A 23,826-nucleotide genomic window follows, 5' to 3' on the forward strand; every position below is an offset into this window, starting at 1 on the left:
TGATATAGGAAAAACTAACTGTCCAACTGCAGTAAAAAGGGCTCAACTAAACTGTTAAGGATGTGTCTGATGACAAAGTTGCTGAATGTTTATAATTACCAGCAGAATTACATATGCAGCTCTGCACCATAATACATACTGTAATGTAAGTAATGCAATGTAGTTACAAAGTTACATTTTAGGTATATGCATGTTTAGCTGTTTCCGTAACTCTAAGGCTGGATTCACACGAGCATGTTACGTCCGTAAAGGACGGAACGTATTTCGACCGCATGTCCCGGACCAAGCACACTGCAAGGAATCATAGTTATGTACGATGCTAGGAGTCCCTGCCTCCCCGTGGAACTACTGTCCCATACTGAAAACATGATTACAGTACGGGACAGTTGTCCCGCAGCGAAGCAGGGACTCCTAGCGTCGTACATAACTATGATGCTAGGAGCCCGGCTCCTTGCAGTGTGTTTGGTCCGGGACTTGCGGACAAAATACGTTCCATCCTTTACGGACGTAACATGCTCGTGTGAATCCAGCCTAATAGACCTGAACAGTGAGAGCAGTATACATGCACTGCCACCTCTCCATCCATTCTTAGCCTGAATGCGGCCACCATCCTACCTGGCCGGGATGGAAACAGACTCACCCAGTTCTCCTGATAGGTGGGGCTTCAGAAGCGGGATCCCCACAAATCAGTATACCACTTGGTTATTTTTACTTCACACACATATTTGTGGATGGGTTCCCAGTGCACACAGTCACATAACTGAACCCCTAGGAGTCTTTTATGATGGAGACAAATTGACATTTTAGTGTGGAGGATGAGCCCGAGAAAACAAATAATGGGTTACACAGTCTATGTACTCTGGACATAGAATAACTCTTTGTTTGCTCAGAATACAAGAACACATTATTTTTATGCAAACCTGTACATATCTCTGGGTGGAGAAGTGGATACAACTGTATCCAGTCTAGGTAATGCTCTGTAAACTAAACAGCTTGGACTCCACACTGATAGCTTTTATCAAACAAGTACATCCCTCCCAACTTTCAAGTATCAGAAAGAAGGACAAACGATTCAGCACGCATAATGCGCTGTGGCAAATTTTTTCTTTTAATCTACGCCTTTAATCCCTCCCAATCCCCGCCTATACACACCCAGTTAAATCCATACAGTATCATTCTCCCATAGTACCTCCCACACAGTATAATCCCAAATAGCTGCCATCATACAGTATAATGCCCCCATAGATGCAACCATAAAAGTATAATGCCCCATTTATGCCCCCATAGATGCACCCATACAGTAGAATGCCCCATAGCTTCCCCCATAAAGTATAATGCCCCCACAGCTGCCACATACAGTATAAAGCCAACACAGATTCTCCCATACAGTATAATCCCCACACAGATGTCCCCATGCAGTATAATGCCCAAACAAATTCCCTCATACAGCATAATGCCCCATAGCTTCCCCGTACAATATAATGCCCCCATACAGTATAATGCCCACACATATGCCCCTATACAGTATAATACCCCTATAGCTGCCTTATACAGTATAATGCCCCATAGCTGCTCCCATACAGCTTAATGCCCCCCCATACAGTATAATGCCCCATAGCTGCTCCCATACAACATAATGCCCCAATAGCTGCCCCATACAGTATAATGCCCCCTTAGCTGCCCCCATAGAGTGTAATGTCCCCAAAGCTGCCCCTAGTACCAGTGCTAACATATAGAGTGCTAGTGCTTTTGTAGATAGTGCCACAGTGCCCATGTAGATAGTTTCCCTATATAGTGCCACAGTGTCCATGTTGATTGTGCCACAACCCCCCTGGAGATAGTTCCATTGGGACTCTCCCTCTAGTAGTGGAATCCACAGGCAGCGCATAGGCTGGGGATTCTGCTCCTAGATGGAATCCCTGATGTCACTGTCCATATATGGCCAGTGACATCAGTGGCTACTCCTTGAGCGGAATCCCCGTGGCCACCTCTGGCCCAGGATTCCGCTCCAGGAGGAGCCCCTGACGTCAATGTCCATATATGGACGGTGACGTCAAGGACTTCCCCGAGTACAGCAGTTAAAGTAGCGCTGTGTCCGGGCAGTCCTTGGCGAACGGAGGGGCTCCCTTTGCTCTTCCGCTCTGGACTAATTCTGAAGCAGGGAGCTGATAGTTCCCCACTTCAGCATTGGATTCAACTGTATCTGCGTCCTGAGGTTGCAGTTGACAACGGGAGATAGCCCTCGCCGCCCGGGACAGCGGGACACTGCCCAGAATCCGGGACTGTCCCGATGAATCCGGGACAGTTGAGAGATATGCAAGTAGACAGATTTGTGCAGCTACTGCTGATGTATTTAGCTCACAGAGCTTTGCCTAGAATGAATACATTGTAACAAATCCTCAACTGTGAGAGAAATTAGGCCCCTTTCACACAGCATTTTCTCGGTGCATATACCAAATGTACCCATAAGGACACTCTAGGGCGGTATACGTCAGTATTAGGGTATGTTCACGATTAACAAAATACGTCTGAAAATACGGAGCTGTTTTCAAGGGAAAACAGCTCCTGATTTTCAGACGATTTTTGAGCGACTCACGCTTTTCGCTGTGTTTTTCGCCGTTTTTGGAGCTGTTTTCAATAGAGTCTATGAGAAAATGGCTCCAAAAACGTCCCAAGGAGTGTCCTGCACTTCTTTTAACGAGCCGTCATGTTACACGGCATATTTTGACAGCGATGCGTAAAATTACAGTTCGTCTGCACAGAACATCATAAGACCCATTGCAAGCAATGGGCAGATGTTTGCCGACGTAGTGGAGCTGTCTTTTCAGGCTTAATTCGAGGCGTAAAACGCCTCCATTACGTCTGAAAAGAGGTCAAGTGCACATATCCTTAGAGTAATCCAAAGAGTAGGTGATAGACAAATGCTATCAAATCCATCCACCCTGTGTTCCTAATTGTAATGGTTGACAGATGTCGGAGAGCAAGACACATTACCTCAGCACCTTCTTTTATTGTATAGCAAAATAAGGGTACATTTTAGAGCATCATTTGACACAATACCTATCGTTCCACCAAATTTAGCATAGCATCTTAAAAGATAAGCAATGTATAAGCATATTACTAGTATGATACAGCCAGATGTGACTCTCAAAAGGAACAAAGAGTGGTCCTATTGTGAAGGAATAATTTCAAAATTCCATGTTTTGTATTTTGTTTCAGTATACACTGCACAGTAAGATATTCATTTTTGTTTTTTTTGGTTTGCCTCGTAATAATCTGCAGATGCTCTGCAGATGACTTAGTTATTTTGTTTTTGGCAGTAAAACAGTTCATGCAAGTAACAGTTTGTGATGACACTGAAGGTCAGAGGGAGGGATTCTCCCTTTGCTGATTATGCTCTGAGTTATGCTCTTTGTTCTATGTGTCCTATAAATATACGCTGTATATGATAATAAATGAGAATCTTTCCTATTGAGAACTTGGTCTCAGCGTCATCGATTCTACAATAAATCTCATTGCTTTATTACGAGTAACCATTTCAATGTGTGCTCTGTACCAATGTCATATCACAGTTACTCTCTCCGTGTCTTCCTCTCCGATAAATGCATTTTGTACTATGTATTCTTCAGAATTATCCATACATTGTAAAACAGATCTAGCTATAGATAAACTTCTGTATACCAGTATGCGAACTTCAATTTATCTCCACCTAAGTTTAGGGGAGATTTATTTTGAATATATATATTTGTGGATTTGGTCTTACTTTTTTGATTTCTGTGTATATTAATTTTGTAGTGTCTGAAGAAGGTCGAATAATTAGACCGAAACATTATACCTAATTTTGGATTACTACTTTTCGCTATATGTGAAATAAAATATAACTTATTGCATAATACCTTGGAGTGCTGAGTTCCCATTTTTTATAAGCTAAATGTTAAAGAGGCTCTGTCACCAGATTTTGCAACTCCTATCTGCTATTGCAGATCGGCGCTGCAATGTAGATTACAGTAACGTTTTTATTTTTAAAAAACGAGCATTTTTGGCCAAGTTATGACCATTTTCGCATTTATGCAAATGAGGCTTGCAAAAGTACAACTGGGCGTGTTGAAAAGTAAAAGTACAACTGGGCGTGTATTATGTGTGTTACATCTGGGCGTGTTTACTACTTTTACTAGCTGGGCGTTCTGATGAGAAGTATCATCCACTTCTCTTCACAACGCCCAGCTTCTGACAGTGCAGATCTGTGACGTCACTCACAGGTCCTGCATCGTGTCGGCACCAGAGGCTACAGTTGATTCTGCAGCAGCATCAGCATTTGTAGGTAAGTAGCTACATCGACTTACCTGCAAACGCCGATGCTGCTGCAGAATCATCTGTAGCCTCTGGTGCCGATGTGTCCTCACTCGTCTGACACGATGCAGGACCTGTGAGTGACGACACAGCGTGATCTCTCGAGAACACGGCTGTGTCTGCACTGCCAGAAGCTGGGCGTTCTGAAGAGAAGTGGATGATACTTCTCGTCAGAAAGCCCAGCTAGTAAAAGTAGTAAACACGCCCCGATGTACGCACATAATACACGCCCAGTTGTACTTTTACTTTTCAACACGCCCAGTTGTACTTTTGCAAGCCTCATTTGCATAACTACAAAAATGGTCATAACTTGGCCAAAAATGCTTGTTTTTTAAAAATAAAAACGTTACTGTAATCTACATTGCAGCGCCTATCTGCTGCAATAGCAGATAGGGGTTGCAAAATCTGGTGACAGAGCCTCTTTAACTTTATTCTGCGGGACAGTCAGATTCCGGCGATACCTAATTTATAGCTCTTTTGTATGTTTTACAACTTTTTGCACAATAAAATTACTTTTGTATAAAGAATGTATTTTTTCTGTTGCCATGTTTTGAGAACCATAACGTTTTAATTTTTTCGTCGACGGTACTGTATGAGGGCTTTGGTTTTTTGCAGGACGAGCTATAGTTTTTATAAATACTATTTTTGGATACTTGCGACTTTTTGATAACTTTTTATTTACATTTTTATAGGGCAGTGACCAAAAAACTGAAATACTGGCATTGTTTGTAAACAAAATTTTGTACGCCGTTCACCGCGTGGTATAAATAACATAATACTTTTACAGGTCATTACGGATGCAGGGATACCATATATGTATGGTTTATTTCATTTTTTTCAATAATCAAGGACTTGATAAGGGGAAAATGGTGATTGTGTTTTAATTCATTACTTGAAACTGTGATTATATTTTTTCAACTTTTTTTCACACTTTTTTTTTACACTTTTTTTACACTTTTCTTTAGTCCCACTAGGGGACTTGAAGGTCAAACTGTCAGATTTTTTTTTCTAATACATTGCACTACCAATGTAGAATTAACACTGCACACCCACCGTTGTGCTGATATTGCTAGATATACGTTCACTTGTATTGCAAATATAATATCACTGCCTTAATAAACGATTAAAATGGAATTTTATTGTAGACATTCAAGACTAAAAATCGGCTAAATAGCCCATGAAACTATATAAGGCGTAAGCAGGGGGACCAGTATAGGGAACGCAGAGTGATGCTCTTTTCCTAAGCAGACACCTCCACCTGCATATAGAGTTTTATCCCTTTAAATTATGATATATAACCTGGTCAACCCTGCCATTAAACTTGTGTCCCAACGCGTTTCAACACCCCCAGTTCATGGGATGCGTCATCAGGGGTCACAGTGTTTATGTATATGAAACACAGAGAGGCCGGTTAGCACATGTTACGTGCTGTAACATTCACCCTATTCGTGCACGACACCAGTCAGCTGGTCGAACATGAGCCGAGTGAACGCCGACCTGTTATAGTCCAAACCCCTCCCACCACCAGGAAACATGGCGCCCGGCTGACTAATCACAAGCAGGCGTGCCTGGCTGACGTCACCTGCAAATGACGAGCCTCTGGGAGCTACGTGAAGCCCTTAGTGAGAGGAGAAAAAGCGTCCCTAGTAACCAGGGATCTAAAAGCGGCCATACAAATCCCTGGTAGATACAAGTTGGCAATGCATTACTTAAAACGCTAGAAGTGTCGATTGATGCTGGAAGTAATATGAAAAGTAGGGGCCATGATTGCATGAATATTTGGTTTGATAGACAGATTGTATATGAGTGAGAGGTGAACTATATTCATAATGGTGGCAGTCAATGCCCAATGTAATTATATTAGGGAAGGAACTAGGATGTATGAGAATAAACATAGAGGAGATAGGACTATAGGAAACACGTAAAGGACAAATGTTCATTGAGGTTTCACAGTATGCATACGGAAAATCCATTGGGCCTCTTTTTGCAGTATCCTCTTGTACAAATCACCCCCCCTGGCCGATGGTCGTATATGCTCAATCCCCTGGAATGAGATCGCATTGATGTTACCAGCATGGCATTCCCATACATGTCTTGCCACTGGGGTGTCCTCATTTCTACGAATGTCCCCTATGTGGTCCCTAATTCTTCTCCTGAATTCCCTAGATGTTTTGCCAATGTACTGCAACCCACAAATACATGAGATAAGGTATACAATTCCTCTTGTTTTGCAATTGATGAATGATCTATTAACAAATGTCCTCCCTGTGGAGTAGCTCTGAATAGTCATGCGGCATAGTATGGAATCGCAGGACTGGCATGCGCCACATCTGAAAGTGCCCTTAATGTCATGTGAGAGCCATGATGTAGACGAGGTAGATTGCAAGTGGCTGTGTACCAAACGATCCCTAAGGTTTCTACCCCTTCTATACATCACCAGTGGTCTTTCACCCACCATGTGTAAAGGATCTGCCAGGCACAGCTTCGGTGTTAACGCCCATAGATAATCAGTCTGCACCTGCTTCTATGTCTGTGAGACTGACTCCATCTTCCACCACTCAGGGTGGCAGGCTTAGGAGTGGGAGAACCTATCACAGCCTGGCCAGACGGAGCTAGCTCCCGCCCTCTGTCTATTTATACCTGCCTTTCCTGTTCCTCCTTTGCTTGTGATTCTTTTCGTTTGGTTTCCTGGCCCTGCTGCAGCTAATTGTACTATTATCCTTGCTTCATTTTGACCCCGGCTTGCTGACTACTCTCCTGCTCTGCGTTTGGTACCTCGTACACTCCTGGTTTGACTCGGCTTGTTACTTCTCTTGTTGCATGGGCAACTGCCCCTTTCTCCCCATAGCTCTGTGTACCCTTGTCTGTTTGTCTGTCGTGCACTTATTGAGCGTAGGGCCCGTCGCCCAGTTGTACCCCGTCGCCTAGGGCGGGTCGTTGCAAGTAGGCAGGGACTGAGTGGCGGGTAGATTAGGGCTCACTTGTCTGTCTCCCCACCCCCCGTCATTACACCATGCTTCCAATATCGGGGTCTGTTTTAAGGATACCCCAGTATGCTTGGAGCACCTTAAGCACTTCCTTATTCGACGAATCATAGGTCTCAATAATGCGTATCTGCTCATCTGTAACTCTCTTCTTGGGAACAAGGAGATCACTTCTATTACTGTTTAGAACGTGTTGGTACGAGGATCTCACGACTTTACGAGGATACCCTCTCCGGAGGAATCTATTTTGTAGATATGTTGCAGCTATTTTAAAGTCTGTAATGGTAGAGCAATTCCTACGTACCCTTAGGTATTGGCCCTTGGGTATCCCCCTTTTAAGGGGTCCAGGGTGCCAGCTCTCCCACCTAAGAAGACTATTAGTCGCTGTATTTTTCTAAAGACGCTAGTCTGAATACATCCTTGTTCAGTCTTAGATATATTTATATCGAGGAAGGTCATTTTGTTGTCATGGATCTCAGAAGTGAAAAAGAGTCCCATCTCATTTATATTCAGGATGGCTACAAATTCACTGAACTGTTCCTTAGTACCTGTCCACAGGATGAAGACATTGTCAATGAATCTTAGCCACAAGGGAATCAAAGATGTCCATCTATCCATGTCCTCATTGAACACAACCTTCCTCTCCCACCAGCCCAAGTATAGGTTGGCATAGGAGGGGGCGCATGGACAACCCATCGCCACCCCCCTGAGCTGCTGATAGTATTTACCATCAAATAGGAAGAAGTTGTGTTCAAGGACAAATTTGTGTAGGCTGACCGCAAACTCATTGTGAGCCTGATAATGTAGTCCCCTTTCATTCAAGAAGTCCCCTACAGCCCAACACCCAAATTCATGGGGTATAGAGCTGTGGAGGGCCTCAACATCCAGTGAGGCCAAGTAGACACCGGCATCACACCTAATGCCCTCAAGTCTTCTCAGTACGTCCATAGTGTCCCTGACGTAAGACGGGAGAGTCAGCACAAGTGGTTTCAGAATTTGATCAATATAGAGACCAGCATTTTGGGTCAGATTATCGACCCCTGAGACAATGGGGCGACCCTTAAGAGGAGACAGACCCTTGTGCACTTTTAGCAAGCTAAAGAAGGTAGCATATTGTGGATGGTCAACTAGGATGAACCGTTGTTCATCCGTACTGAGCAGATTCAGAGATTTACCTTGATTTATTAATTCCTTAAGAATATTACCAAAGATCTTCATTGGATCACTTGGTAAGATACGATAACAGTTTGAATCGCCCAGAATACGAAGACATATTGTTTTATATTGTCTCCGATCCAGAACCACAATGTTGCCCCCTTTATCAGAGGGCTTAATGACAATGGTCTCATCTTGTTCAAGTGCTTGTAGAGCAGCTATCTCCTCTTTAGGTATTAAAATAGGTTGTATAAAGAGAATCCATTTTCCTCAATTGATCAATTACTACTTCTAGGAATACGTCAATCGGTGTATTGTCATTAATGGGAGCATTTTTCATTGATTGGGGCCGCAAATGAGTAAACGGTCCATCCCCCGTATTTCTTTGACCCTCTTCCAGTAGTTGATCAAGTATTCTCAAATGTGGTAAATCATCTTCCACAATCCCTAGTTCCATGCACTGTCTCCTGTCATGAGTTTTAAAGAATTTTTTCCATTTAAGCTTGCGCACAAACAGACTTAAATCCTTGACCCATGTAAATAAATCGAATCTGTTTGTGGGCACAAAGGACAATCCCTTTTTAAGAATGCTGGTCTCTTCTATGGTTAAAATTCGTGATGAGAGATTAATTATCTGCATATCATCCTCCTTATGACTCAAGGTCATACTTCTCTCCGGTCTCGTAGGAGGTACTCTGAAATGGGATGGTTCCTGGATAAAAAAAACCTTCTCTGTTGAAACTCTTTCCTCTACCTCTACCCCGTTGGTTCATACGGGTAGGATTCCTCTCCTGATATTGATTGCCCCTAAATACTATCAGCAGCTCAGGGGGGTGGCGATGGGTTGTCCATGCGCCCCCTCCTATGCCAACCTATACTTGGGCTGGTGGGAGAGGAAGGTTGTGTTCAATGAGGACATGGATAGATGGACATCTTTGATTCCCTTGTGGCTAAGATTCATTGACGATGTCTTCATCCTGTGAACAGGTACTAAGGAACAGTTCAGTGAATTTGTAGCCATCCTGAATATAAATGAGATGGGACTCTTTTTCACTTCTGAGATCCATGACAACAAAATGACCTTCCTCGATATAAATATATCTAAGACTGAACAAGGATGTATTCAGACTAGCGTCTTTAGAAAAAATACAGCGACTAATAGTCTTCTTAGGTGGGAGAGCTGGCACCCTGGACCCCTTAAAAGGGGGATACCCAAGGGCCAATACCTAAGGGTACGTAGGAATTGCTCTACCATTACAGACTTTAAAATAGCTGCAACATATCTACAAAATAGATTCCTCCGGAGAGGGTATCCTCGTAAAGTCTTGAGATCCTCGTACCAACACGCTCTAAACAGTAATAGAAGTGATCTCCTTGTTCCCAAGAAGAGAGTTACAGATGAGCAGATACGCATCATTGGGACCTATGATTAGTTAAATAAGGAAGTGCTTAAGGTGCTCCAAGCATACTGGGGTATCCTTAAAACGGACCCCGATATTGGAAGCATGGTGGGTGAAAGACCACTGGTGATGTATAGAAGGGGTAGAAACCTAAGGGATCGTTTGGTACACAGCCACTTGCAATCTACCTCGTCTACATCGTGGCTCTCACATGACATTAAGGGCACTTTCAGATGTGGCGCATGCAAGACCTGCGATTCCATACTATGCCACAAGACTTTTCCGAGCTACTCCACAGGGAGGACATTTGTTAATAGATCATTCATCAATTGCAAAACAAGAGGAATTATATACCTTATCTCATGTATTTGTGGGTTGCAGTACATTGGCAAAACATCTAGGGAATTCAGGAGAAGAATTAGGGACCACATAGGGGACATTTGTAGAAATGAGTATGTATGGGAATGCCATGCTGGTAACATCAATGCGATCTCATTCCAGGGGATTGAGCATATACGACCATCGGCCAGGGGGGGTGATTTGGACAAGAGGATACTGCAAAAAGAGGCCCAATGGATTTTCCGTATGCATACTGTGAAACCTGCGGGCCTCAATGAACAGTTGTCCTTACATGTTTCTTATAGTCCTATCTCCTCTATGTTTATTCTCATACATCCTAGTTCCTTCCCTAATATAATCACATTGGGCATTGACTGCCACAAATATGAATATAGTTCACCTCTCACTCATATACAATCTGTCTATCAAACCAAATATTCATGCAATCATGGCCCCTACTTTTCATATTACTTCCAGCATCAATCGACACTTCTAGGGTTTTAAGTAATGCATTGCCAACTTGTATCTACCAGGGATTTGTATGGCCGCTTTTAGATCCCTGGTTACTAGGGACGCTTTTTCTCCTCTCACTACGGGCTTCACGTAGCTCCCGGAGGCTCGTCATTTGCGGGTGACGTCAGCCAGGCGCGCCTGCTTGTGATTGGTCAGCCGGGCGCCGTGTTTCCTGGTGGTGGGAGGGGTTTGGACTATAACAGGTCGGCGTTCACTAGGCTCGTGTTCGACCAGCTGACTAGTGTCGTGCATGAGCCGGGTGAATGTTACAGCACGCAACATGTACTAACCGGCCTTTCTGTGTTTCATATACATAAACTCTGTGCCCCCTGATGACGCTCCCCATGAACTGGGGGTGTTGAAACTCGTTGGGACACAATTTTAGTGGCAGGGTTGACCAGGTTATATATCATAATTTAAAGGGATAAATACTCTATATGCAGGTGGAGGTGTCTGCTTAGGAAAAGAGCATCACTCTGCGTTCCCAATACTAGTCCCCCTGCTTACGCATATAGTTTCATGGGCTATTTAGCCGATTTTTAGTCTTGAATGTCTACAATAAAATTCAATTTTAATCGTTCATTAAGGCAGTGATATTATATTTGCACTACCAATGTAGTGAAATGTATTAGATCTGTCAGTCATTCACTGACAGCAAGCCGATTAGGCTTCACCTCCCGGTGGGGGCCTAGTCGGCTTCCATGATGGCAAAGCAGGAGGCCATTGTTAGGTCTCCTGTTGCCATAGTAGCAGTCCACAGCCCTGATTGTACAATCAGGTCTGCCGATCTGCTGACAACCTCTAAGATGCAGCGATCGCTTTCAATCGCTGCATCTAAGTGGTTAATGGCAGGGATCGGAGCTAACTCAGTTTCCTGCTATTACAGGTGGATGTCAGCTGTAACATACAGCTGACATCCACCGCTGATGACGCTGGCTCAGCTCCAGACGGGGGTTGAAAGTTTTCGGTGCTAGGCAGACCGGGAGGCCAGTATTAGGCCTCCGGTTGCCATTGCTGCAAACACCTTAAATGCAGCGATCGCTTTTGTGCACTGAATTTAAGGGGTTAATGGCGGGGATTGAAGCTAAATTCGGTCCTCACCATTTCAGCCGGATGTCAGCTGTAAGATACAGCTGATATCCGGGGGTGATGGCACCGACTCAGCTTCTGAGCTGGTGCCATACATTTGTCTTAAGTATACAAGATTTTACGGGAAGCACTAGCTTTCCATGACATATACCTACGACAAATGTTGGTGTAAGGACGGGGGTAGGGAAACGAACAAGTGAGCCCTAATCTACCCGCCACTCTGTCCCTGCCTACTTGCAACGACCCGCCCTAGGTGACGGGGTACAACTGGGCGGCGGTCCCTACGCTCAGTAAGTGCATGAGACAAACATACAAGGGAATACAAAGAAAAGGGAAAGGGGCAGTTGCCCACGGAAACACTGTGAGCAACCAGAGTGGTGAACGAGCCAAGTCAAACCAGGAGAGCACGAGGTACCAAACGCAGAGAAGGAGAGTAGTCAGTAAGCCAGGGTCAGTATGGAGCAGGATCAAATAGTAGCTGGGCCAGGAAACCACACGAAAAGAATCACAAGCAAAGGAGGAACAGGAAAGGCAGGTATAAATAGACAGAGGGCGGGAGCTAGCTCCGTCTGGCCAGGCTGCGATAGGCTCTCCCACTCCTAAGCCTGCCATCCTGAGTGGTGGAAGATGGAGTCAGTCTCAGAGACGTAGATTCAGGTGCAGACTACCTATGGGAGTTAACCCCGAAGCTGTGCCTGGCAGATCCTTTACAGTTGGGAAGGAGTTCTTCTGATTGGGTGAACAGATTGCGATAAAATAAAAACAAAATGTTACCTCAAGTTGACCCCTATGTTTTTCTAAAACATCCATCTGAATTGGGTCAGTAGTTTTTACGTGATGCGTGCACAAACAAACAGACAAAAATTCCAAAAATGATCTTAATGCATTCTATCACTTATCCTTCATCCCCGCCAATAAAAACATTTTGCCAAAAATATTTTCAATGTACATATACACAAAGTTTACAGTTTTATTATATGTAGAGATAGTGAAGGATTAAATGTATTAGTGAAGAAACATCTGCAGTGGCACTTAAAAATAACGCTGACATACGTAGCATGTGCGTAGGGACGTCTGGAAGGGGGGCAGAAATTGGTAAATCGGGAATGAAGAATGGGTTAAGGCCTGAATTCACATAAAAAGGACTTGTGATGTTGAACTATGCTCTAAATTATTAGGCTGGGTTCACACACACTATTTATGGACTTAATTCGGGTTGTATGGTGTATGGTGTTATCTACAGGGGGGGGCTGTATGATGTTATCTACAGGGGGAGGGCTGTATGGAGTTATCTACAGGGGGAGGGCTGTATGGCATTATCTACAGGGGAAGGGCTGCATGGCGTTATATACTGGTGGGGCTCTATGGCGTTATCTACAGGGGGGCTGTATGGCATTATCTACGGGGGGGATGTATGGTGCTATCTATAGTGGGCGCTGTGTGGCGGAATCCATAGGGAGGCACTATCTGCAAGGGGGGTTGTGTGATACCCAGGGGAGGGGGGTGCCAGTCAATAGTTTGCTATGGGGCCCAGTCTTTCCTAGTTACGCCCCTGCTTGGACACCACAAGCAATGAACAAAAATTTCTTATTTCTTTTTAATACCCAAATATCCAGCCAGCTTTGAATCATGTACTCATTGTAGAATACAAAAGTTGTGCTGTTTCTGGTACATACAATGATGTATTGCTCTCACACAATTAAGTGGCTTGTGAACAAGTGGAGTTCAAAAAAGGGATTCGCTGGTGCTGAGTGTGATTCTGTAGACCATTGGTCCTAAACTGGAAGACCTCATTTCGAACCCACATCGCGGACGCGAGTTGTCCAGATCAGTGGCGTCCTCAGGACGCAGCAGATACAATTAAATAATATGGCAGAGTAGGGAGCTGCCATTCACTAGGCTGCAGGCGACAGGGCCGCCATCAGGGGGGTATTACTGGTACTCCCGTCAGGGGCCCGGCCACATGGATGAAGAAAAGGGGCCCGCCGGGCTGCCGTCGCCCCCCCCCTCGGACTGTTACCCCCCCCTCGCAACGCTCACGGGCCCCCCCTCGCAACGCCCACGGCACCCCCCTAGCGACCCCCCCTAGCGACATCCCCCCTAGCGACACCCCCCTAGCGACACCCCCCCTAGCGACACTCCCCTAGCAACACTCGCGGCAGCCCCTGCATACCTGTTGTAGCTTCACTGGAGGGGAAGATGCAGCATGTGCTGAAGCTGCGTGTGGAGATCCCGCCCCCCAGCTCCTCTACACTGCCGACCGGACCTGCAGGCTGGTGAGTATGTTCCCCTATCTATCCTGATTCCCATCCCCCTGACCCCATTTGTAGATTGTATAAAGTTGGTTAAAAAGTTTTTTGGTATTTTTTCATTTTCCTAGCGTTTTTTTGCCGCGATTTTCGTAATCGCGGCAAAAATGGCGCAGTTTTGCCGCGATTATATAAAAATCGCGCCAAAACCGCGTGATTTGTGCCGCAATTACGAAAATTGCATAAAAAAAAGATACAAAACATGAAAAGTGCTGTTAGGCTATATTCTCACAGTGCGGTCAAGTCACGTTTTTGCAAAAATTGTGGCAAAAAAATGGGATTTCACCGCACTGTGTAACTAGACTAAGGCCTTATTCAGACGGCCGCATTCGGTCCGTGACATACGGAGCGTGTATCGCCTGTATCTCACAGGCTGACCACAATTCATGGAGCCGGACTCCTAGCATCATAGTTATCAGTGTTGCTGGGAGTCCCTGCCTCTCCGCGGGAATACTGTCCCATACTGTAATGATGCTTTCAGTACGGGACCGGGCACAGTATTCCCACGGGAGGGGAGGGACTATGATCATAGATAACTGTGATGCTAGAAACCCGGCTCCCTGAACTGTGGTCGGTCCGGGAAATATGGCCGATACACGGTCCTTATATCACAGACCGAACATGGACATCTGAATAAGCCACTTACTTGCCTCCTATTTTTGGTGCGGATTGCGCACTGAAAATTCACTACAAATTACAATATAAGGCCTTATTCACACGAACGTGTTATACGTCCGTGATACTTATTACGTCGCACAGACTTATGTTAGTGAATGGGGCCGTTCAGACTGTCAGTGAATTTCACGCAGTGTATGTGCGCTGTGTAAAACTCACGACATGTCCTATACTTGCCCGTGTTTCGCGCAGCACACACCCTTTGAAGTGCGTGCAAATCGTGCACGGCACACGGAAGCACTTCCGGGTGACGCGCGTGATTCGCACTACAGTAGGTAAAGAAGAGAAGGGAAACATAAAAGCCCCCCCTTCTTTACTGTGTTGTAACATCAAAACAGAGTGTCATAATGATGCCGGCTGCGCGAAAATCACGCAGCCACGCACCATATGCTGACCCCACACTGAACTTTTGCTCGGGCAAAATGCAGCGTTTTTTGCGCGTGCAAAACGGACACGTTCGTGTGAATAAAGCCTAAGGCGATATTCAGAACAACGTGTGTGAAATCAGACGTGAAGAACGGCCGTTTTTTGTGGCCGATTTGCAGCCGTGCGGGACCCATTTTCACACATCCCTCATAGACTTGAGTCTATTGAGGGATCCGTGAAAATGCACAAAAATAGGACATGTCCTATTTTTTTACAGGCCATTCACACGATCCGTTAGAACAACAACCATGTGAATAGCCCCATAGAAATACATGCAGCCGTGTGACGGCCATTAAAAAAAACGTCCTTCACACGGACGATTAACACGTTAGTCTGAATAAGCCGCAACTCATGTGAATGGGGTTTGTCAGAACCTCATGCACGTGCAGCATTTCACCCCACAAATAATTTTTTTTCAGCTTCCCAGTACATTATGCGGTACAATAAATGGTGCCATGAAAAACTACAACTTGTACCGCAAAAAACAAGCCCTCAAGTAAAAAAAATGATAGCTTTTGGAAGGTGGAGAGGAAAAAACAAAAGTTAAAATCCCAAAAATGGCTGAGGAGGGAAGGGGTTAAATAAGCTGCATGCCTATTAGCCCTTATTCACATGACAGGGTTTCCCGGCCGGGTGACGGCCGTTCATAAATCAGCCGTCACCCGGCTGCAGTAGGAACAATAGATCCCTAAAGGGCTATTCACACGACCGATTTTTTGACGGGCCGGGAAAACCGGCCGTCAAAAAATGGGACATGCCCTATTTTCGGCCGTTTGCCCGGCCGCCCGGCTCCCATAGAAGTCTATGGGGCCGGGTAATACACGGCCATCACCGGAATGTTTTCCGAGTGATGGCCGTGTCTACCGTCGCTCGCTCTCTCCTCCTCACAGCGCAGAGTGCATGTGAGGAGGAGGAGTGTATCTCATTCAGAAGAAGCGCTCTATGCTGGAGGTAACACTGTGGGGGTACTGCTGTAGCGACGTCCCTGCTCTGCTATGTGCAGGGGTACTGTGTGGCAGGGCTGGGGTGTACAGCAGGTGGAAGGGGGCGCTGCGCTGGCTCCCTTCCCAAATCGCCCTGGCCCGGCGAATCAGCCTCCTTTCCGCCCTGGCGCTTCTTCAGGCATCGCTACAGCTACAGCAGCCATAGCAGCTGCTAGTGGCGACACCTACCATGGCCGATGGCTCCGCTAGCAGCTGCTGTGGCTGCTACTGTTGTAGCTTCGTCCCTGCTCTGCTATGTGCTAGCCCCACTTTAGCTCCCTGAAGGAGCGGAATCCCTGTGTGTTCGGGGATTCCGCTCCTGGACAGAGCGCTTGATGTCTCTGTCCATATCTGGGCAGTGACATCAGGGGAAACTCCTGAAGCGGAATCCCCGAACACTCTGTGACCGGGGATTCCACACCAGGAGAAGCCAGTAACGTTCAGTGTCCATAAATGGACACAGACGACAGGGGCTTTTCCTGAAGTGGAATCACCGGCCACATGGGGATTCCCCTTCAGGAGTTGCCCCTGATGTCACTGTCCAGATATGCCCAGCCCGGAACGGATGCAAAACTAATGCAAACCGGCCGGGAAAAACGGCGGGACACTGTCGTGTGAATAAGGCCTTAGGGTATGTTCACACAATTAGCAAAAACAGTCTGAAAATACAGAGATATTCAAGGGAAAACAGCTCCTGATTTTCAGAAGTTTTTTAAGAAAACTCGTGTTTGCTCATCCACTTCTATTCATTACCACCCAGCTTCTGGCAGTGCACAGACACACAGCGTGTCCTCGCGAGATCACGCTGTGACGTCACTCACTTCCTCCCACAGGAACTTCATTGCGTCGGACGAGCGAGGACACGCTGTGTGTCTGTGAACTGACAGAAGCTGGGTGTTAACGAAGAGAAGTGGATGATGCTGATTCGTCAGCATCATACACTCCCATTCACAACGCCCAGCTAGTAAATGAAGTAAAAATGCCCAGATGTAACGCACATAATAGACGCCCAGTTGGACTTTTACTGTAAACACGCCCAGTTGTACTTTTGCAAGCCTCATTTGCATAAATACAAAAATGGTCATAACTTGGCCAAAAATGCTTGTTTTTGAAAAATAAAAACGTTACTGTAATCTGCATTGCAGCGCCTATCTGCTGCAATAGCAGATAGGGGTTGCAAAATCTGGTGACAGAGCCTCTTTAAGGCCCCTTCACATCGTATTGTTGCCCTAAGTTTATCGTGTAGTCAGGAAATCTCCTACCTTACAGTATAAACAACGTAGACGATAATTCACAGGGCTCCATTATGTCCTTTTAGCCTCTGTCGGGCTGGTGGACGTCGGTTTACCTTCTTTTTGAAGGATGAAATGGCGTAGTAAACTTTGTTATTCCGGAGTCCCCAGGCAGCATCACAAGTGCTCTACCCGTGGACTTTGTCTCTGGGAGCTCCTGACATCACTGTCCATATATGTAAAGTCACATCAGGGGATTCTCCAGGGCCGGAATCCCTGGCCAGAATGTTGCCGACGCTCCGGCCGTGTACTCAGGCTTTGTGCAGCTTCGGACGTCACTTTATGTATATGGACATCAAGAGCAGCGCCATAGTCCCTGGGCAGAGCGCTAGTAGAAGGCTCCAGCCCTGTTCATGGACAGTGGCTTCAGTAGTTTCCCCTGGGCCATTCCCCAGGCGACGTATCCCACTATATGCCATACAGTCGGATACGTTTTAGCTAAATAGATCAAAATCCGGAGCATGAACCGGTCACTGCCGGCTCCATGGTCTCCTTCACTGTAATTGACATCAGCACCAAAATCATTTAATGCGATTAACGTACAAACGTGAGCGCCACACTTTCCGTTGCCCACCCACGGTAATGGAGGGGGGGCCCAGACATCATGGCTGTATGGGGCCCAGAAATTCCTGATGGCGGCCCTGGCAGGCGATGTTAGGCCTGCAGCCTATAAGACGCTGGAACAGGATCCCTGTGCAGGCCAGCACGATCACGTTACTGCATCACGCCGGCTTACATAAGTTTCCAGTTTCAACATCTCATAGGCTGCAGGACTGTGGAGCAGTGTTCCCTATAAGGTGCACGGCTGTGCGGCCGTGCACCTTCCACGGTCCCCCGCTCACTAAACTTTAACAGACGGGGGCTGTGTGGCACTATATCAAAGCGAGCCCTTGTGGCATATCATCATTAAGGCTGTTCGTAAGGACACCCGGGACCCAATGCTACCCAAACCGCACCCAACCTCACGAGCCCCCTCATGCCAGGTGGCGATGCTAGCACCGGTGGGGGCCCTGGGGCTAGCGACAGCCACATTCACTTGTATCTTAGTACTCAGTAACAGTATGGGGGTATTATACAGTCATTATGTGGCTATGGTGTGGTGGTTTTTGTTCAGTAACAGTATGGGGGTATTATTCAGTCACTATGTGGTTATGGTGTGGTGGTTTTTATTCAGTAACAGTATGGGGGTTTTAGTCAGTGACTATCTGGTTATGGTACGGCAGTATTATTTGGACCTTATAATGTGTTATTATAGGTCATATTGATCTTATCATATTGCGTTGTATTCAGTAAATTATGCAGGTAATATTTTATCTGGTATAATGGTATGTTTTAATAACTGTATATAGACCATTTTTTTGTGTAAGAGTGGGGGACATATGCTTTGGGGCTTGCAACACTCCTGGACACGCTAGAAATCAGTGATGCAGTTCTCTGCACACTGCCTTCTGAATTGACTGCATTATTGATACAGTAAGGGTGTGTTCACATCTGCATCGAGGTTCCGGTGATAGATTCCATCAGACCTTTCTGTTGGAGGAACCCATCAACGGAAAGGCAAATGGAAACCATAGCTTCTGTCTTCATTACCATTGATTCTCCATTCCATAAGGTTTCCTTTTTTTTGGCAGAATCAATAGCGCAGTCGACTCTCAGACTTTCTATTGGGACCATACACAAAGAGAGGTGTCATCATTTTTTATTTGAGATGTTAAAGGCTACGCCTTTTAAAAACTGCTTTTTGAGATACAGCCGCTTTGTATCCTGTATACAGAGCAACTGTATCTAGCACTAAAACCTGTATCCATCAGGTCAGCGGGACTGATGGGTTTAGTGACAGCGGGTCCACGCAGGATCAAATACTACGGTTTTATATTTGAAAATTATTAACCGGGATTGTTTGTTTTAACGTTTTAATAAAAGTTCAAAGAAGAAAAGCCCAGGGCCCGTGGTACACTAAATCCGCCACTGACTATATACAACGGGGGGGGGGGGTTTCTGCGTGGTAGTATATACAAAGGGGGCTGTGTGGTACTATTTACAAGAGGGGGAGGGCTGTGTGGCGCTATCTACAGGGGGTCTGTGTGGAACTATCTACAGGGGGGCTGTGTGTGATGCTACCTACAAGGGGGGGGAGGGTGTGTTGCGCTATACACAGGGTGTGGTGCTGTCTACAGGGGGGCTTTGTGGTGCTATCTATAGATAGGGCTATATCTGATGCTGTCTACAGGGGGTCTGTGTGGAACTATCTACAGGGTGTGTGTGTGTGTGTGTGTGTGTGTGTGATGCTATCTACAGGGAGGGGGTTTGCGCTGTCCACAGGGTGTGGTGCTGTCTACAGGGGGGGCTGTGTGGCGCTATCTATAGGTAGGACTGTATGTGATGCTGTCTACAGGGGGATGTGTGTGGCGCTATCTACAGGGGCTGTGTGTGACACTATCTACATGAGGTCTGTGTGGCGGATAGGGACAGGGGTATAAGAGAGGGATTCTTTCATTGATGCCTATAATTAATGTTTAAAACTGTATTTTACTGGTGTACTTCTAATATTATAGTATTTAAAAAGTAATTTAAACTAATTTAAAATAAACATTTTATTACTCTCTTATTTAGTATGCTTTATTAGCATATTACTTTTGGTCATCAGATCACCCACCTCTGAGCTGCCAAGACTTCTTTCATCATGGGAACGGGGCTAGGTGAGTACAAGTTTTTTTATTTCTTTGGGGACACTATTTATTGATGGTGGCACTATCTATGGGAGTGACACTATCTACAGGTGGCTGTGTGTCACTATCTACAGGGGACTGTGTGGCACTATCTTCAGGGGATTGTGAGGCACTATATAAAGGGGGGATAAAGCACTATCTACAGTGTGTGCGCGGCACTATCTACAGGGGCACTGTGAGTAGCATTTTCTACAGGGGACACTGTGTGGGGCACTTTCTAATGGTGTATTTGATTAGGGCCACCAGACATAACTTGGCTTGGAACCCCAGAAATGCCAAATCTGCCCCTGAGGGTAAATCAGTCATCCCCTTAGTACCTAAATTCAAAGTGCTGATGAAATAGAAGAGATGCCAGTTTTCCCACTAATAAACAATAAATCCGGATGTAAATAGTTTGACAGAGTTTGCAAAACAACATCTTTAATACTGGTGTTCAGCTCTGACTTCTGATGGCAGACCCCGGTAAGTGGACATTTGCGAAAAGTACTTGAGTACCCATGCTGTAGACTGTTTGAGTGCTTCAATTCAATTTCAGGAAGAGTTTTTTGTGCAGCTTGTGTAATAACTACTGACACAATTTAACGCCTTAATGCAGAATCATGAACATGCACTTCATGGGAAGGCAACACTTCGCACATTCTGATAAGCATGTACGTGATGTTGTTCGTGCAGGCACAGATGCTTTGCCTGCAGGATCACCGCTGGAGCCCTACTGTGACTGACAGCTGGGTTCCCGCTGCAATGGCTAGGGTTGTAGAAACCCCCAATTCCGGCCGTTTAAACCCTTAAATGCTGTGGTCAATAGCTGCCACAGAATTTAAAGGGGTATTCCGGTTACAACAAGTTACCCCTATCCGTCAGGTAAGGGGTAACTTGCTGATTGTTGGATGTCTGAAATTTTAGACCCCCACCGTTTACGAGAACGGGTATCCCGAAGTTGCCCGAACCACTTATTTGAACTGAGCGACAGTTTGCTCATGCGCACTGCCACTCCATTCATTCTCTATGGGAGCACCGAAGATAGCCGAGTGCAATGTTCGGGCTTTATTCTGATGCATAAGCCTTTTTACGGCACTGCATCAGGATAAATAAACAGAGTAGGGAACTGTTGAATCTCCCTGCTCTCAGCTACCAGAGGTAGCTGAGAGCTGGGGGCGTCCCTGCTCGAATGTGTGAGCTCGATATATGTATCGATCTCACCTGTTTAATCTGAGTTGTTTTGGAGAGAGGGAAGGATCTCCCTCTCATCCCACCGACACCCGGCGATAAGATCACCGAGTGTCTGTGTCTCCGATGGCAGCCGGGGCCTAATAAAGGCCCCCAGGCTTGCCTGTAGTGAATGCCTGCTAGATCATGCCGGATCGTCAGTAATTCACTAAAATGCAAAAGTATTTAAGTGTATTATAATAGCGATCGGAAGCTCACATATTATAGTCCCCTAGTGGGACTAGTAAAAAAGTAAAAAAAAAGTTGAATAAAGTTAATAAAAAAAAATGTGGAAAAAAAAATTTAAAACCCACTTTTTCCCCTTACAAACTGCTTTACTATTGAAAAAACAAAATAAAGTAAAAAAGTTACGCATATTTGGTGTTGCCGCATCCGTAACGACCCCGACTATAAATCTATTACATTATTTATCCCGCACGGTGAACGCCGTAAAAAATGAAATAAAAAACTATGGAAAAATTGCTGTTTTCTGTGAATCCTGACTTAAGAAAAATGTTATAAAAAGTGATCAAAAAGTCGCACCTACTCCAAAATGGTACCAATAAAAACTACAAGTCTTCCCGCAAAAAAAAAAGCCCTCATACAACTGCATCGGCAGAACAATAAAAAAGTTATGGCTCTTCAAATATGGAGACACAAAAACAAATAATTTTTTTTTAAAAAAAGCGTTTTTACTGTGTAAAAGTAGTAAAACATACAAAAACTATACAAATTTGGTATTGTTGCAATCATAACAACCCGCTGAATAAAGTTATTGTGTTATTTATACCACACGGTAAACGGTGTAGATTTAGGATGCAAAAAAGTGTGGTAAAATTTAAGGTTTTTTTCTATCCCCTCCCAAAAAAAAGTTAATAATAGTTAATCAATAAATAATATGTACCCCAAAATGGTGCTATTAAAAACACAACTTGTCCCACAAAAAACAAGACCTTGTACAGCTATGTCGACGCAAAAATAAAAAAGTTATAGCTCTTGGAATGCGACGATGGAAAAACGTAAAAAATGGCTTGGTCATTAAGGTTTAAAATAGGCTGGTCATTAAGGGGTTAAATACTACAACTTGTTCCGCATAAAACAAGTCCTCATACAGCTATGTCGACGAAAAAAGAATTGACAAGAAATATGTTTAGCGGTGTCTCGAAAAATGTGATAAGACATTCTGTAAGACCTACCTGTGGTCTACAGCTGCTGCGATCTAAAAATAAATTCATTTATAAGACATTGCAGCATATAACCAATGAATAGTTTTCACTTCTATGTTCCCTGCTCGCCAGCAACAAGTATTGTGTATTATAGAACTCACCTAGGTCTTGGTCCTCTTGTATGTCATTGTTTTTATCCCCACACATATCACCAAATGGAGCACTAGGATTAAATATGGCATGCAGGATGGCTGAATCATTTGGGGTGCACATTGTCCAGCTATGGTAGGAATAACACTGTCAGCTCCTAGGAGTGAATTAATAATGACCTATGGGACCTGTTATTTCTCAGAAGTTTAGGGAGTAACTACGGCACCCAATGAATGAGAGGGGTGGAGGTGGCTTTTGTCCAGATGCTGCTCACATCTGTTACAAGTGAACACAAAAAAGAAAGATTTAGCGTATTATAGGAAGCAGATGCAGTGTGGTTCTGCACTAAGGGAACGACTTCTTCTCATATATGGAATAGGAAACAGACACCACACAGCTTTTAAGAGAAATTTGCGTTTTTTTGCTCTTTCCTAAATTACACATTTTCAGCATGTTTAAAAGTGCTGCCCATTTCAGAGAGCCTGTTTCACAAGCCCATTTAGGACATGTGTTGCTGATAGAGCAGGGTCCTCAGATAATATAAGTCCGGCATATATTGTAATTATGTTGTACTGTACTGACAGGCATGTTTTTCAGCGCAAGAGGACTTTAGTCGTTCACTGAAATCAATGAATTCTCTGAAATGCTATCTCTCACTGCATGAGCACTTAAAGGGGTATTCCCAACTCATATCACAGCATGTGCCATAAATGTGTGATAGGTGTGGGCCCCACCTCTGGGACCCACATCTATGTGGAGAACAGGGGTCTTGGCCGCACCTGGCAGGACAGGGTTTAGGGGCCCCCATTTTCCACAGGTGGGATCTGCATTATCCATTTATGGTATACCCTGTTGATACGTCATAAATGTATGAGTTAGGAATAGTCCTTTAAAGCAAAATGTGCAGGTAATTGTGATTGTCATGATTTTGCAGTTCAGAGGAGAAATGCTGCTAATGTGTTAATTTAAATATTCTGACCTACAGACGTATATTACTTATTGTGAAGGTTTAAATGTATCAGTGATTAAACATCTGCAGTGGTACTTAAAAATAACGCTG

General features: G+C 44.9%; 1 protein-coding gene across 2 annotated transcripts in view; it reads right to left on the bottom strand.

Moving 5' to 3' along the window:
* TTC36 (tetratricopeptide repeat domain 36) overlaps positions 1-22,950 on the bottom strand; it is a 34,716-nt gene extending 11,766 nt beyond the window's left edge. For both annotated transcript variants that reach the window (XM_075838882.1, XM_075838881.1), the window contains exon 1: positions 22,778-22,950. In XM_075838882.1, the coding sequence (XP_075694997.1) occupies positions 22,778-22,889 (112 nt within the window). In that variant the 5' untranslated portion in view covers positions 22,890-22,950. The remainder of the gene's footprint in view (positions 1-22,777) is intronic.
* Positions 22,951-23,826: the final 876 nt, after the last annotated feature.

This window comes from Rhinoderma darwinii, chromosome 10 (genome assembly GCF_050947455.1).
Source record: "Rhinoderma darwinii isolate aRhiDar2 chromosome 10, aRhiDar2.hap1, whole genome shotgun sequence".
In the NCBI taxonomy this organism is placed as follows: Eukaryota; Metazoa; Chordata; class Amphibia; order Anura; family Rhinodermatidae; genus Rhinoderma; species Rhinoderma darwinii.